This window comes from Sebastes umbrosus, chromosome 8 (assembly GCF_015220745.1).
Source record: "Sebastes umbrosus isolate fSebUmb1 chromosome 8, fSebUmb1.pri, whole genome shotgun sequence".
NCBI classification, from domain to species: Eukaryota; Metazoa; Chordata; class Actinopteri; order Perciformes; family Sebastidae; genus Sebastes; species Sebastes umbrosus.
In genome coordinates this window covers 460,911-476,800 of record NC_051276.1, presented here as the reverse complement: position 1 = coordinate 476,800, position 15,890 = coordinate 460,911, and the positions used below count along the sequence as shown (strand labels likewise).

General features: G+C 43.1%; 1 protein-coding gene across 1 annotated transcript in view; it reads right to left on the bottom strand.

Annotated features, from left to right (window-relative positions):
* tacr1a (tachykinin receptor 1a) overlaps positions 1–13,846 on the bottom strand; it is a 56,596-nt gene extending 42,750 nt beyond the window's left edge. The window contains exon 1 of the mRNA XM_037778695.1: positions 13,126–13,846. Coding sequence (XP_037634623.1) covers positions 13,126–13,529 — 404 coding nt within the window. The 5' untranslated portion in view covers positions 13,530–13,846. The remainder of the gene's footprint in view (positions 1–13,125) is intronic.
* Between the last annotated feature and the right edge of the window lie 2,044 nt (positions 13,847–15,890).

Sequence of the window (15,890 nt, the reverse complement as noted above, 5' to 3'; positions counted from 1 at the left end):
CAACAGAAAACACAACTAAACACAGAAAACACAACTAAATACAGAAACACACTGTTACAACTGAAAACACAACTAAACACAGAAAACACAACTAAGTACAGAAACACAACTAAATACAGAAACTGTCATGTTATCACTGCCTGTAGTCTAGGGTTTCCTTTTGTTTCCTATGTTTCCCTGTCCTTTTGTCTCTTGTGTGTTTTCCCCTGGTTTGTCTAGTTTGTCAGTGTGTTGAGGGGTGTGGCCTTCCTCCTCCTCCTCCTCCTCTGGGCGGGCTCGGCTGGAGCAGCTGAGAACAATCTACCAATCATCACACCTGCAGTATATATATCCCGGTTTTCCTGCTACTCATCGCCAGATCGTTCCGTCACTCACAGTGGTATTTACCTAAATCAGGCTTCCTAGTATTTTGGCTCTCGTCTTTGCTGTTGCTCTCGTTTTGGATATTTTGGACTTATCTCGTGTTTTTGTTTGCTCTGTGCTCAGGTCTGTCACCTGCCAGCTGTGGCTGCTTCAACCTGCCTGCTCACTCCTGAACTTGGCTCCTTGATCTACCTGGAACCCTTTTTGTTAAAATAAATATTCTTTTTGTTCCACCTTTAAAACTCTCGTTTGGTGTGCTGCATTTGAGTCCACGTTTTTGGGAACTATACATAACAGAAACACACTGTTAAAACAGAAAACACAACTAAACACAAAAACACAACTAAATACAGAAACACACTATTAAAACAGAAAACACAACTAAATACAGAAACACAACTAAATAAAGAAAACACAACTAAATACAGAAACACGACTAAATACAGAAAACACAACTAAATACAGAAACACACTGTTACAACAGAAAACACAACTAAACACAGAAAACACAATGTTACAACAGAAAACACAACTAAACACAGAAAACACAACTAAATACAGAAACGCACTGTTACAACAGAAAACACAACTAAACACAGAAAACACAACTAAGTAGAAACACAACTAAATACAGAAACACACTGTTAAAACAGAAAACACAACTAAACACAGAAACACAACTAAATACAGAAACACACTGTTAAAACAGAAAACACAACTAAATACAGAAAACACAACTAAACACAGAAAACACACTGTTACAACAGAAAACACAACTAAACACAGAAAACACAACTAAGTAGAGAAACACAACTAAATACAGAAACACACTGTTACAATAGAAAACACAACTAAATACAGAAAACACAACCAAACACAGAAACACACTATTAAAACAGAAAACACAACTAAACACAGAAACACAACTAAATACAGAAACACAACTAAACACAGAAACACACTGTTACAACAGAAAACACAACTAAACACAACTAAACACAGAAACACAACTAAATACAGAAACACAACTAAATACAGAAAACACAACTAAATATAGAAACACAACTAAACACAGAAACACAACTAAATACAGAAACACAACTAAATACAGAAAACACAACTAAATACAGAAACACGACTAAATACAGAAAACACAACTAAATACAGAAACACATTGTTACAACAGAAAACACAACTAAACACAGAAAACACAACTAAATACAGAAACACACTGTTACAATAGAAAACACAACTAAACAGAGAAAACACAATGTTACAACAGAAAACACAACTAAACACAGAAAACACAACTAAATACAGAAACACACTGTTACAACAGAAAACACAACTAAACACAGAAAACACAACTAAGTACAGAAACACAACTAAATACAGAAACACGACTAAATACAGAAAACACAACTAAATACAGAAACACACTGTTACAACAGAAAACACAACTAAACACAGAAAACACAACTAAATACAGAAACACACTGTTACAATAGAAAACACAACTAAACAGAGAAAACACAATGTTACAACAGAAAACACAACTAAACACAGAAAACACAACTAAATACAGAAACACACTGTTACAACAGAAAACACAACTAAACACAGAAAACACAACTAAGTAGAAACACAACTAAATACAGAAACACACTGTTAAAACAGAAAACACAACTAAACACAGAAACACAACTAAATACAGAAACACACTGTTAAAACAGAAAACACAACTAAATACAGAAAACACAACTAAACAGAAAACACACTGTTACAACAGAAAACACAACTAAACACAGAAAACACAACTAAATACAGAAACACACTGTTACAACAGAAAACACAACTAAATACAGAAACACGACTAAATACAGAAAACACAACTAAATACAGAAACACACTGTTACAACAGAAAACACAACTAAATACAGAAAACACACTATTAAAAGAGGAAACACAACTAAACACAGAAACACACTATTAAAAGAGGAAACACAACTAAGTAGAGAAACACAACTAAATACAGAAACACACTGTTACAATAGAAAACACAACTAAATACAGAAAACACAACCAAACACAGAAACCCACTGTTAAAACAGAAAACACAACCAAACACAGAAACCCACTGTTAAAACAGAAATCACAACCAAACACAGAAACACACTGTTAAAACAGAAAACATAACCAAATGCAGGTTATCTGCATTAATATCTGAATCCTCCAAACAGAAAGTTGAAAAAAACAATCTTGCATGGTTTGCTCATTTTGTACGGCTGACGGAGAGTTGACCTGAGTAACTTTATGAGTCACCAACCATGGCAACACTAACATGTCCCAGATGAGTGTTCATCCCTGGAAACAGTTGTTTTTACCCCATTGCGTTGTCTTCTCTGACACTGCTAGTGTTTCTGTGTTTGGTTGATCCTTCTTTTTTTAAAGCATGTTTTTCTTGTTGGTTGCAGCAGCGTATTGAGCTTTCAGGGCCTCCGTACTTATCACTTCATTTTCATTAACAATCAAAACAACTACTTGACAAGATGAAATAAGAATACCAGATGAAAAGTAAGATCACCAGAAAAGTGGTAATCTTCTTAAAAAACCTTTTGGTCATGTTTGTTGAAATTGTCTTTAAATCCCGACAGCAATCAATAAATCAAATGTTCTGATTAAAAAGAGAAAAAATCTGATATCTGTGGCTGGACTCTAACTGTATACCTACCTGTCTACCTACCTACCCGTCTACCTACCTACCTACCTACCTACCCGTCTACCTACCTGTCTACTGTACCTACCTGTCTACTGTACCTACCTACCTACCTACCTACCTACCTGTCTACTGTACCTACCTACCTACCTACCTACCAACCTACCCGTCTACCTACCTACCTACCTACCTACCTACCTACCTTCCTACCTGTCTACCTACCTACCTGTCTACCTACCTACCAACCTACCCGTCTACCTACCTACCTACCTACCTACCTACCTACCTACCTACCCGTCTACCTGCCTACCTACCTACCTGTCTACCTACCTACCTGCTTACCCGCCTACCTACCTACCTGTCAACCTACCTACCTACCTACCTACCTACCTACCTACCTACCTCCCTACCCGTCTACCTGCCTACCTACCTACCTACCTACCTACCTACCTACCTACTGACCTGTCTACCTACCTACCTACCCGTCTACCTGCCTACCTACCTACCTGTCTACCTACCTACCTGTCTATCTGTCTACCTACCTACCTGTCTATCTGTCTACCTACCTACCTACCTACCTCCCTCCCTACCTGTCTACCTGCCTACCTACCTACCTGTCTACCTATCTACCTGTCTACCTACCTACCTACCTAACTACCTACCTGTCTACCTGCCTACCTACCTACCTGTCTATCTGTCTACCTACCTACCTACCTCCCTACCCGTCTACCTACCTACCTACCTACCTGTCTACCAAATCTCTACTTACCTACCTACCAACTGTCTACCTACCTACCTACCTACCTACCTACCTACCTACCTACCTACCTACCTGTCTACCTACCTAACTACCTACCTACTTACCTACCAACTGTCTACCTACCTGTCTACCTGTCTACCTACCTACCTGTCTACCTACCTGTCTATCTACCTTTCTACCTACCTGTCTACTTACCTGTCTACCTACCTGTCTACCTACCTACCTAGCTGTCTATCTACCTGTCTACCTACCTGTCCTCGTACCTAATGATAATGTTGGGGGAGTGTCTTTGGAGGGAGACCTGAAGGGACGGACTGTCAGTGTTGATGACTTGGTGTCTTCCTCTCTAGATTTAGGGACTTTTGGAGCTTGTGCTGCTGCTTTCAGTGGAGAAGAGTTGGTAACACTGGGCTGGTTTTTAGGTTGGATATTTTTTAAAATGTGACGTACTCTTGCTGGTTTCTCCAGATTACTGACCCTGGCTCTAAGCAAGGCACTACCAGCCTCTAATCAGAGTTGATTTGTCAGTGAGAGGAGATGACAAGTGTTGATTGGAGTGTTGTTTCTCCACCCAGAGGTGACATCGCTCTGAGGCAGCTGTTCAACATTCTCTAAATGTGTGCCACTGACTCTGATGGATGTGGATTCATAGAAGTCTTTCAAAATGCTCACACTGAAATGAACAGTGTGAATTCTTGATGCTGTGTGTGCAGTGAGCTGACCAGCAAATAAACCAAACCGGTTCAGTATTCCATCAGGAGGGACATTAGACCAGAGATACAGACACATATATGGTATCCCATCGTCATGTGACATAACTGCATGTTGCCATCAAGCATAAGGAAACTGAAACAGTATCAGTATCTCTGGAGGTAACGTCATCTCTCATCGAGGGACACGGATCAGGATCCAGTGTTTCCCGTAAATTATGCCCACTACAGTTTCATAATGAACTGATAATAGTTCTACATTTCTCCGGTGGGGTCGGTTGGCCACCCGCTCAGTCTGCCCGGGAGATTTAACTCAGCGGGTGAATGGCGGCTGCTCGCCTGGTGTGACAGGATCCCTGTTGGACTTCTCTCGGCGGTGCGCACCCCTCGCCGCTTTCCGGGTCCAGTTTGAACCGAGGGGGGGGGGGCTGTGAGATGATAAGTTGAAAGGTGTTTCAATGATACCAATACATTTATTTATCATGTAAATATATTTAGACCTTTGCATGGGCCCCACCACCTGGCCTTGGGTCCCCCCTGGCCTTGGGCCCGGGGACAGCTGTACCCTTTGCCTCCGCCTGACGGCGGTCCTGTCTGAGAGTACCAGAGAGCGCTACCCTTGGTGTGGTGCACTGTTCTCAAAGTTCAAATGATTTCAACTTTGACCTTGGTTGATCTTTAAAATGCGCAACCAATGAGAAGAGCTGTAACTGTTGTTGTTGCCTAGGAACAGTGAATGGCGTTCCTTGCTCTCTTTTCGGGGAGATATTTTACGTGCACGTCTCTGCGCCCGACTTCGTGGTGAGTGAAGAGCAAATCTCTGATCATGTGAAGGCAGCTTTACTTGTCCTTGGTCCCACGTCTGAGTGCTACTGACTGTGGTGATCCCCTGACTTCAAAAAATAACGCCACCGTTCACAGTCATTGTAATCCGTCTGCTACTTCAGCACCACGGACAGCGCTGTGGACTTCTCAATACACAAGACAGTGAGAGACGCTTCTGAAACGCTTCTGAAACACGCTGCGGTGCGTCAGGTGGAATCACAAGCATCGTCTAGATTGACCACAATCAACTCTGGCTGAGCCGTGATCGGGGCCGTAGACTCTAACTGACTAACCTCAGTCAGATGAAAGTCAGGCAGACTAGACTAACATATTCACTAATCACCTAACAGCACTTTAACAATGTCGTTGTGAGCCTGTTAGCATGTTGGTGTTAGCATTCAGCGCAAAGCACTACTATGGGGCCTCACAGACCTGTTAGCATGGTGTTAGCATTCAGCTCAAAGCACTACTATGGGGCCTCACAGACCTGTTAGCATGGTGTTAGCATTCAGCTCAAAGCACTACTATGGGGCCTTATAGACCCGTTAGCATGTTTGTGTTTGCATTCAGCTCAAAGCACTACTATGGGGCCTCACAGACCTGTTAGCATGGTGTTAGCATTCAGCTCAAAGCACTACTATGGGGCCTTATAGACCCGTTAGCATGGTGTTAGCATTCAGCTCAAAGCACTACTATGGGGCCTCACAGACCTGTTAGCATGGTGTTAGCATTCAGCTCAAAGCACTACTATGGGGCCTTACAGACCTGTTAGCATGGTGTTAGCATTCAGCTCAAAGCACTACTATGGGGCCTTATAGACCCGTTAGCATGTTGGTGTTAGCATTCAGCTCAAAGCACTACTATGGGGCCTTACAGACCTGTTAGCATGGTGGTGTTAGCATTCAGCTCAAAGCACTACTATGGGGCCTTACAGACCTGTTAGCATGATGGTTTTATGTCAACATGTTGGAAATAAATATTGCGACTTTAAGGTCCGCCTGGCTACTACACGCCCACTTATTTCAGACTCAACATCTCCATCTAATGTGTTTTTTTCTCTCTCTTGTATTTCACTTGTAATTTCACTATTTATCAGGCTAATTCATTTTTCAGCTTTTAATTGTGTCTAGTGAAAATTAGCTGTAGAGCTAACCCCGGCACATTTACAGTGAGTTAAATGTCAATGTAATTTAATGTGTACTGTCGGCCATAAATAAACAAATAACCAAACAATAAGGCCCATTGATCCATAAATGTATAAAAAATAAAATATATGTGTTTATGATTTGGGAAAGGCTTAAAGCTGCAGTAGGCAGAATATTTTTGGCATCATTGGGCAAAAGTCCCATAATAACCTTTCAACATATTGTAATTCAAGTGTTCTGAGAGAAAACTAGACTTCTGCTCCTCTTCATGGCTCTGTTTTCAGGCTTTAGAACATCTAGTCTGTGACGGGAGACTTTGACCAATCACAGGTCATTTCAGAGAGAGAGAGCGTTCCTATTGGTATGGTGGGCGGTGCTTGGTATTTCCTCAACTGATCTAACCATGGCTTGTCACAAACTTTCTCATTTTACAGCTAAACAGTACACTACAAGATGATTCTGAGAACATCTGAGGAGAGAAATAGACATTACAGTAACAGAATATTGATTCATATTTAATCAGCACTGCCTAGTTTGACCATTTGATCAGAGTTCACGAGTGAATTACGGCTGCTCAGAGGAAGCACACTCCAGATCAGTTCTTACTGCTTGTTTTCCTCCGGTCTGTGAAATCTTGCAGATGCCATTAGAGCACCGAAGGACACGGGAGGACACCAGAGGACACCGGAAGACAACGGAGGACACAGAGGAACATATTTTTTTGGGATTACCTGTCTCATGCACTACTGTCAGGATAAAGTGACCGTTTTACAAAAATCACATCTTTTAATCATATTTCTACCTACTGCAGCTTTAAGTCAGGGTTAAATGAGAACAACCTGAAAGCTACAAAGCAAAATTTCACTCACAGGAGAAATCCAAAATGGATGACTTGAAAATGGAAGCCAGACAGAGTAGAGGGAAATTCATATACCATCGACATTGTCTTCTTTGTTACATCTATCTCTGTCTATTTCCTGTTTCTAGTCGTGTCACATACAGTCGTCCTTTTGAGGAGCAAAAACACATTGTTCCCACTTTTTATGCACAGAGAAGCAGAAAGAGAAGGGTGGGCAGAATAACTTCCCATGATGATCCCTCTGGGGACAAAAGACGGAGGAGGGAGTGGAGGAAGTGGGAATTGGAGGAGGGAGGTGAGAGAGCTGGAGAGGATTCATTGGTATGCTGTGCAGCCATGACCTGGTCAGTCTGGAACAAGCTGGCTGTGTGCTTCAACTACAGGTGAGTAGAAAAGATCCAGAATGCTCCACTCTCAGTCAATCAGCCTTCATTTGTTACTGTAGCTCTTCAGCTGTGTGAGGGGCAGCATGGACTGTAGTAGCTCAGGAGTCAGAGAGGAGAGGCAGGCAAGTGGTCACAACGCTGGCAGGTTGTGACTGAAGAGCCCTTAAAGGAACAGTCCACCCCTGAGCACTCAGCACTGATATCTGATCAGCCATAACATTCAGACCACTGACAGGTGAAGTGAATAACATGGATTATCTGGTTACCATGGCACCTGGCAGGTGGGAGGGGGGGGGGGGGATATATTAGACAGCTAGTGAACATTTTGAATTTTGAACTTTGTGTTGGAAGCAGAAAAAATGGGCCAGTGTAAGGATGTGAGCGACTTTGACAAGGGCCAGATAGTGCTGGCTAGACGACTGGGTCAGAGCATTTCCAGAACTGCAGCTCTTGTTGGATGTTCCCGGTCTGCAGTGGTCAGGACCTACCAAAAGTGCTCCAAGGAAGGAGAACTGGTGAACCAGCGACAGGGTCAGACCTGAGGCTCATTGCACGTGGGGAGCGAAGGCTGGTTTACATCTTACATCGTTGTCTGAGCCAATAGAAGAGCTACTGGAGCTCAAACTGATGAAAAAGTTAATGCTGGTTCTGATAGAAAGGAGTCAGAACACACAGTGAGGAGCAGGGTGTTGCGTATGGGGCTGCGTAGCCGCAGGCCGGTCAGGGTGCCCGTGCTGACCCGTGTCCACTGCCAAAAGCGCCCACAACGGGCACGTCGTAAGCATCAGAACTGGACCACTGAGCAATGGAAGAAGGTGGCCCGGTCTGATGAATCACGTTTTCTTTTACATCACGTGGATGGCAACGAGTTGGAGGTGTTGACTCGGCCTCCAAATTCTCCAGATTTTAATCCAATGGAGCATCTGTGGGATGTGCTGGACAAACAAGTCCGATCCACGGAGGCCCCACCTCGCATCTTCCAGGACTTAAAGGGTCTGCTACTGACGGCTTGGTGACAGATACCACAGCAGACCTTCAGAGGTCTAGTGGAGTCCATGCCTCGACGGGTCAGGGCTATTTTGGCGGCAAAAGGGGGACCTACTGAATATTAGGCAGGTGGTCATAATGTTATGGCTGATCGGTGTATATATATAGATATATATCTATATGTATAGATATATATCTATATATATACTGTATATATACATATCTATATATATATATATATATAGATATATATATACTGGAAAAACAAAGTTCGGAAACTTGTGTTTGTTGGATTATTTCTCTGTTGTTACAGTGTTACAGTCATTGTATTTTACATCGTTGGAAAGCCTGTTTATTTACCTTCACAATGAGGTCCAATTTGTAAGGATCATGCATTTGTGGGATGAGCAACACAGCTGATTATGTGGGTAGCGCCCAAGAAAAATGTTCCAAAATGCTCTACCAATGGTAAACAGTGTATTCTCATAAGGCTACCAGGAAGCCTGCAATGACTGCCCTTCACCGTCAGGCCCGTTTGCACTGGTGTCGACAACACAGACAATGGAACCTGAACATGTGGGGGAATGTCATGTTCAGTGATGAGTCCAGGTTCTGTCTGCCAAAGTTGGATGGCAGGGTCAAAGTATGGAGACGACGCTGAGAACGCTATGCTGATTGTTGCACCGATGGAGTAACAGCTTTTGGTGGGGGCAGTGTCATGGTGTGGGGGGGGCATCTCCCTCACTGGCAAAACAAGGCTTGTCATCATTGAAGGCCATCTCAATGCAGGGAGATATCAGGATGAGATTCTGAAGCCAGTGGCGATCCCATATCTCCACAATCTGGGACCTAACTTCATCCTCCAAGATGACAACGCTCGCCCCCACAGAGCCAGGGTTATCACAGACTACCTCCACAATGTGGGAGTAGAGAGAATGGAACGACCTGCCAAGAGTCCAGACCTCAACCCAATTCAACACTTGTGGGATCAGCTTGGGCGTGCTGTACGTGTTAGAGTGACCAACACAACCTCGCTGGCTGACCTGCAACGAATCCTGGTTGAGGAATGGAACGCCATCCCACAGCAACATGTGACCAGGTTGGTGACCATCATGAGGAGGAGGTGCCAGGCTGTTGTGGCTGCGTATAGATCTTCCACCGCTACTGAGTCTCCTGACGGTGGATTAAATGAATAAAGTGTAAAATAGCCAATATGTCTTGTTTGTTCCTTGTTACTGATAGAGTTCAATCATCCAATCCACCAAACAACTCAAAACAAGAGTCAATACCAACAGGAGAATACACTGTTTACCATTGACAGAGCATTTTGGCAAATTTTTCTTGGGCACTCCCCACATAATCAGCTGGGCTGCTCATCCCACAAATGCATGATCCTTACAAGTTGGACATCATTGTGAAGGTAAATAAACAGGCTTTCCAACGATGTAAAATACAATGCCAATTAGCATTGTAACAACAGAGAAATAATCGACCAAACACAAGTTTCCGAACTTTTCTTTCCCAGTTTATATACACCATCAGTCAGACACCGACAATCTGTCAACAGATGCCCCTCAGCATCAGAGGCCGACGCTCTACGTACCTCTCTTGCTTTACTTTTTACTCGTTACATGTATAGTATCCTTTCAAAATAAACTTCTGTTTTCACAGGAAGTTAGGTTTAGGGAACACAACCACTTACTTAGGGTTACTAGCGACTCACGGGGATCACGGGACCGACGAGCTGTTGTATTGATAGAAGCTAAATGGGACAAAGTGCGATGGAAACATCTTATTATGCCCTCTTCTTCTGCATTGTTTTCCAACTGGAGAATTGGCGCCACCTACTGCTTATCTCGATCAATCAACTAATGATTGCACAATGGTAGTGGATGGAAACACATGCTCTTTAGCATTTTTTGCCAATTTTCTTGAAATTCGATATTGACCAATCACGTTTGAGCAGGCTTTGGTCACACGCAGGTAAACAGTCTGTGTGGAGAGCAAAAGAGGCGGAACGCATTGGCAGAAAAGTAATCTGGGACCCCCCCCCCCATTTCTCTCATCTGATGATGATTTAGCTTTTTATTGGTTTAATATGAGCTGTTAAACTGGCTGCTGGTGAAACAGTCTGGTCCTAGACGTCGTCTCTCAACTAAACAATTGGGTAAACGGATATCCACAGAAATACTGGCCACAGCCTCCAGAGGCTAAGTTGTGGTGAGGCCGATAATCACTGAAATACTGAAGGATATAATCATCTTAATTAATGAAGCCATAAAGCAACTTTTAGAAAATCCATAGGAGCTAAAGTAGAAAATCTTAGTTCAAGGGGGCTGAATGAGCCTGGATGCAGACATGCTTACATGTCAGAGTCCAGGTCAAGTCTCAAGTCTTTGAGATAGAGTCCAAGTCAAGTCTCAAGTCTTTGAGATAGAGTCCAAGTCAAGTCTCAAGTCACTGTGTATGCAACTTGAGTCCAGGTAATAAACAGGAATCCTCATCTCTGCCTGAATATCTCTATTACGCTGGGTCTCAGCTGTACTGGTGATCTCTGGGTAATGTAGTGCAAGAACACCACAGGAGTGACGGATAAAAAGAGACGTATCAGCTGCAGCCCGGTTCCCCCGTCCCCCCCGATCAGATTCTGCAGAGTCGCTTCATTTACTAAAAATGATTTCATGTCTATCAACTAATAGCAGCTCTTCAGCTCATACAGGAAGTTGTGAATGAAAATGAAGAGGTGAAATATGAACGAAACAGCAGTGAGAGATGGCTGCGAGGTCACAGCGGGTGAATCCACATTTCAGAAATTCTGAAATACCTTTTTACCACCACAGCCAGAAAAAACATCTAATGCTGTCAGTGTGATTTAATGCCTCTGGAGCAGGATTTAATAACACCTTTTGTTGCATGGAAACGGTTCAGTGGAAAGAAACCAGATTTCTTCATCTCCCTAAGTGGCAAATTTGCCTGAATGTGTGGATCTGCCTTTTTATTCCCACTTCCTCTTTTCCTAAAGGTTCAACTTCATTCTGGAAAAGGTCAAGTTCATGGCAGCTCGCTGGAGGAGATATAAACGGAGGAATTACAGCCCATTATCAGCTGAGACCTGATACGCTTCAGGCAGGATAGATACAGCTTTATGTGTACAGTAGGAACTTTTTATTATTATTATTATTATTTATATTATTATTATCAGTATGTGTCACTTGGATACAAACACATGGATGCACGTCCCCGTCCCCCCCCCACACACACACACACACAGATAGCCATACTCAGGCACACAGCAGCGTTTTATGCATCTAATTTCCATCCAATCTCATTGTCATGAGAAGCTGTCAGCAGTGATGAATATGGTTCTTTCACACACCGATGTTCACTGAGAGGAAGAGAAGTCTCCCAAACCCCAAATATAGTGTCAGCAGTCACCACAGTGACTGACATGAGCAGATAAAACACAGCCTACAGCTGGTACGATTACTGGCCACCTTTAGCAGAGGCTTTATTTCTACTCGGACTTGATCCAGAGAGCAACAAACCAACCACGACTGTGTCGTTCCACTCCCTGAGCTCCATAGAGCGTCCTTCAACATAAAACAAGTCCTCTGATGGAGAAAAGAAAGCTCCACATTACAGCATTTAAATAATAGGAACAAAAAACTCTCCACACTGTCACACAGACTAAACTGTGGATCACGTTTCATTGTTTTCAATGAAGACATCTTTCAAAATCCATCAACTGTTCTCTGACTCAAACTCAACCACCACCACAGCTCTGTGTATTAGTACTATTGTATCAATTCAAAACCAAACATAACACACAATAACTGTAAAGTAGAGAGCCGTTTGCTTCACTCTTCTACACCGAAGAAGAACCTTAAAAAATGCATCAACTCTTACTGGGAGGTGAAACATTGAGCGTCTCTCTTCATTCCTTGATGAGCTCTATAAGACTAGTGCCAGGTGAGGGAAGGGTACATTCTGTAATTATACGGCTCATACCAGTCACAGCCTGGTCTGCAGTTCATCCGGATCAGACATGCAAAAAGATTCTTTCCCAGTTGTGTTGCAAGAAAGGACAAACAGTGTGATGTGGATGAGAACACTATTAAAGCCTATTGAAGCAGGATTTCTGAGACACATTATAAACTGTATATATACTGTATGTAGCACAATGAAGAAATGCTCTCATTGTTCTTGTAATGGGATCTTGGTTTATGATAAATACATAAAAGATGCTCCAAAGACAATGATCCATATAGTATCAACACACTGTTGTTAGTGTCATTGTTTAATGGTGAATCATTTTGATGGGTGATGACTTGATGGTGGTTTAATTGTGCACTTTAGAGAAAGACATGAGCTCACCTGTCCAGAGCGATGGCAGTCATCGAGTAGATGCTGGCGAAGACAGCCGCGATGGGAAAGAAGTTGTGGAAGCGGCAGTAGACCAGACCGAAGTACCACTCGTTGTGCACGGCGTAGGTGAAGTTGATGACCGTGTTGAAGGCGGACATGGAGGCTTCGGCGAACGCCAGGTTGAGCAGGAAGTAGTTGGTGACGGTCCTCATGCGTTTATGCGCCATAATAATCCAGATCACTGTCAGGTTTCCTACCACGGACACGATGACTATACAGCTGTACGCTATGGCCCAGAGCACGATCCTCCAGACCGGCTGCACGAACTGGTTCCAGTACGCGGTCCCGTTACTGGTGTCGTTGGAGCCGCTGGTCCAATTTGACGCATCGGTGAAATTGAATAAAGGATCCATTTTGCAGTTTAAGACCTAAAGTCACTCAAACCACCGCCTATAAACCCAGAACATTCCAGTGAAAGACGCCGGTGCCAAACGCAAAGCGAACGATAGAAAGTTTGAGGAAAGCTGGACCGCCGCGCGCTCTGTAGGAATGCTCACTGACAGACTAAATAATACATTCAGTATTATTCATAGACTCTTTACCATAACTATCTATTACTATCTATTAGCCTACTCTAACACTTTTCGCTGTGCGTAAAAACGTGCCCTTTACGCGCATTACAGTACCAGAACAAGTGTGTGTTCCCAGACTGGTGAGACAAACCAGCGCTCCGTCCTTCTCCCTCAGCCGCTCTGAGCTCTCTGCTGCGTCTCTGCTGCTCACCAGCTTTATGTAGTGAGCCGCCGAGCCGCCGAGCCGCCAAGCCGCCGCCGCCGCCGCCGCCGCCGCGTACCCGTCCATCCAACAGGCAGTGAGTCTCTGGAATTATGATTCTGTTATTTATTCCATCAGACTCAGAGCGCGCGGCCCAGCTAACAGGGTTATCATGCCTAAATACCTCTCATCTGATTAAATTGGCTCATAATTCCGTTGTTGGCAATAACAAACAGCGGGAGGATGAATGAATGGATTCAGGCACATGAGTAATAATATGCTAATAACATCAATAATAATGCTTGTAGTTGTGTAGCGGCATCATTGATGACATCCATCTTGAATAGATTTAATCTAAATATACAATTTAAGAAGTCCATTTTTTCCTGAATGGGGTGCGTGAGAAGGTGAGGTCCTCCCACTCACTGCCCCCTCTGCTGGACTCCCAGTCTGGACTGGCTATCTGGAGATCAGCTGTTTTATAGGATGTGATCATACTGATGACAAAAAGTGGAACATGTTTCAGAAAGCTTCTTTACACATGTCCTGTGCTGTTATACCACTCTCTTCTGTAATAATTAATGACTTGACTCTCGAGAAAAAAAACATAATGTAAAGACACGCTTAATAATATAATATAGATTTTTACTGATAACCGCTACAACAATCCAGGATATTTTCTTGAGGAGAGAACACTCCTTCACTGAGCTTTATATATTTGATCAGAGCCGTGTTCCTGTCTCCGTTCTTCATGTCATGTCCCCCAGAGGAGCGCTGTGAGAGGGTGAATGAGCTCATTAAGGGCTGCTTCCAGACTGGAGAGTGAAAAGTTGAATGAACCTTTACTCACAGCCTCTCCCTGTGTGATTGAGTAGTAGAGGAGCCACAGGTGCTGTGAATCTGACAGGTGTATGCATATATCTGTGTGATATATTAATATTTAAACCTACTGTTTTAATGTAAGCCATAGCGGCATGGCTCTGTGGATGGTGACATCAGTCTGATGGTCCTGGTCCACACCGACATGGACTGACATAAAATGTTTTACAGACATTCATGGTCCCAGAGGATGAATCCTCATGTGGTGATCTCCTGACTTTTCCCCTTGTGTCACCAGGTCATCCAACCTTTCACTTATCCAGTGAAACATCTACTACATGGATTGATCCCCTGAGTTTTCCTCTAGCGCTGCCATGAGGTTGACATGTCTTTAAAACAAATTGATGATCATGAAATTTGGTGCAGACATTCAAGTCCCCCTGAGGATGAACTGTAATTGCAACACGTTGTCATCCCAACTCATCACATAGGCTACTGACACTTTGTCAGACTCTTCGGTGTAAACACGTAATTAATGTTGTGAATTAAACAAAATCTCTTGCTTAGATTCAGTCAACAAAACCACTTGGTTAGGTTTAGGAAAAACATGGTTGGGCTTAAACTGACGACATCTGTACAGTGAAAAGTGACTTCACGTTTGAAGAATAAGAGTGGGCTGGTAACTGTTGCTGATCCTCTGAGTTTTAATTCAGCGTCATTCAATTTGTCCAATGCTTCGGTTTATAAACGTCTGACATTCCCATCAGCCTCAGCTGGACTTTGTGTTTAGTGCTAATTAGCAAATATTAGCATGCTAACGCGCTAACTTAAGGAAACATTATACCAGCTAAACATCAGCATGTTAGCATTGTTACTGTGAGCATTCAGATTTACGTCTTGCGCCTTTTCACACATGCCATGGCAAAGCCGGAAGAGATGGGACAGGGACGGTCCAGCAGCTAGTGCTAATGCAACACGGGGGCAAGGCTGGATGTATGTTAATGCGGTGGAAGACTTCTCTTATTATTTACAGGAACATGGCGGGCGAGGAGCGTTTTTGTCCGTTGCCAATGTTCTTGTAAAGTATTTAATATTAAACAAGTTGTGTTTTTTTGAGGCTAGTCATGTTTTTTGTGAACTACTTGAATCAGAAACACACAGAGTCACGGAGTCTTGTGATT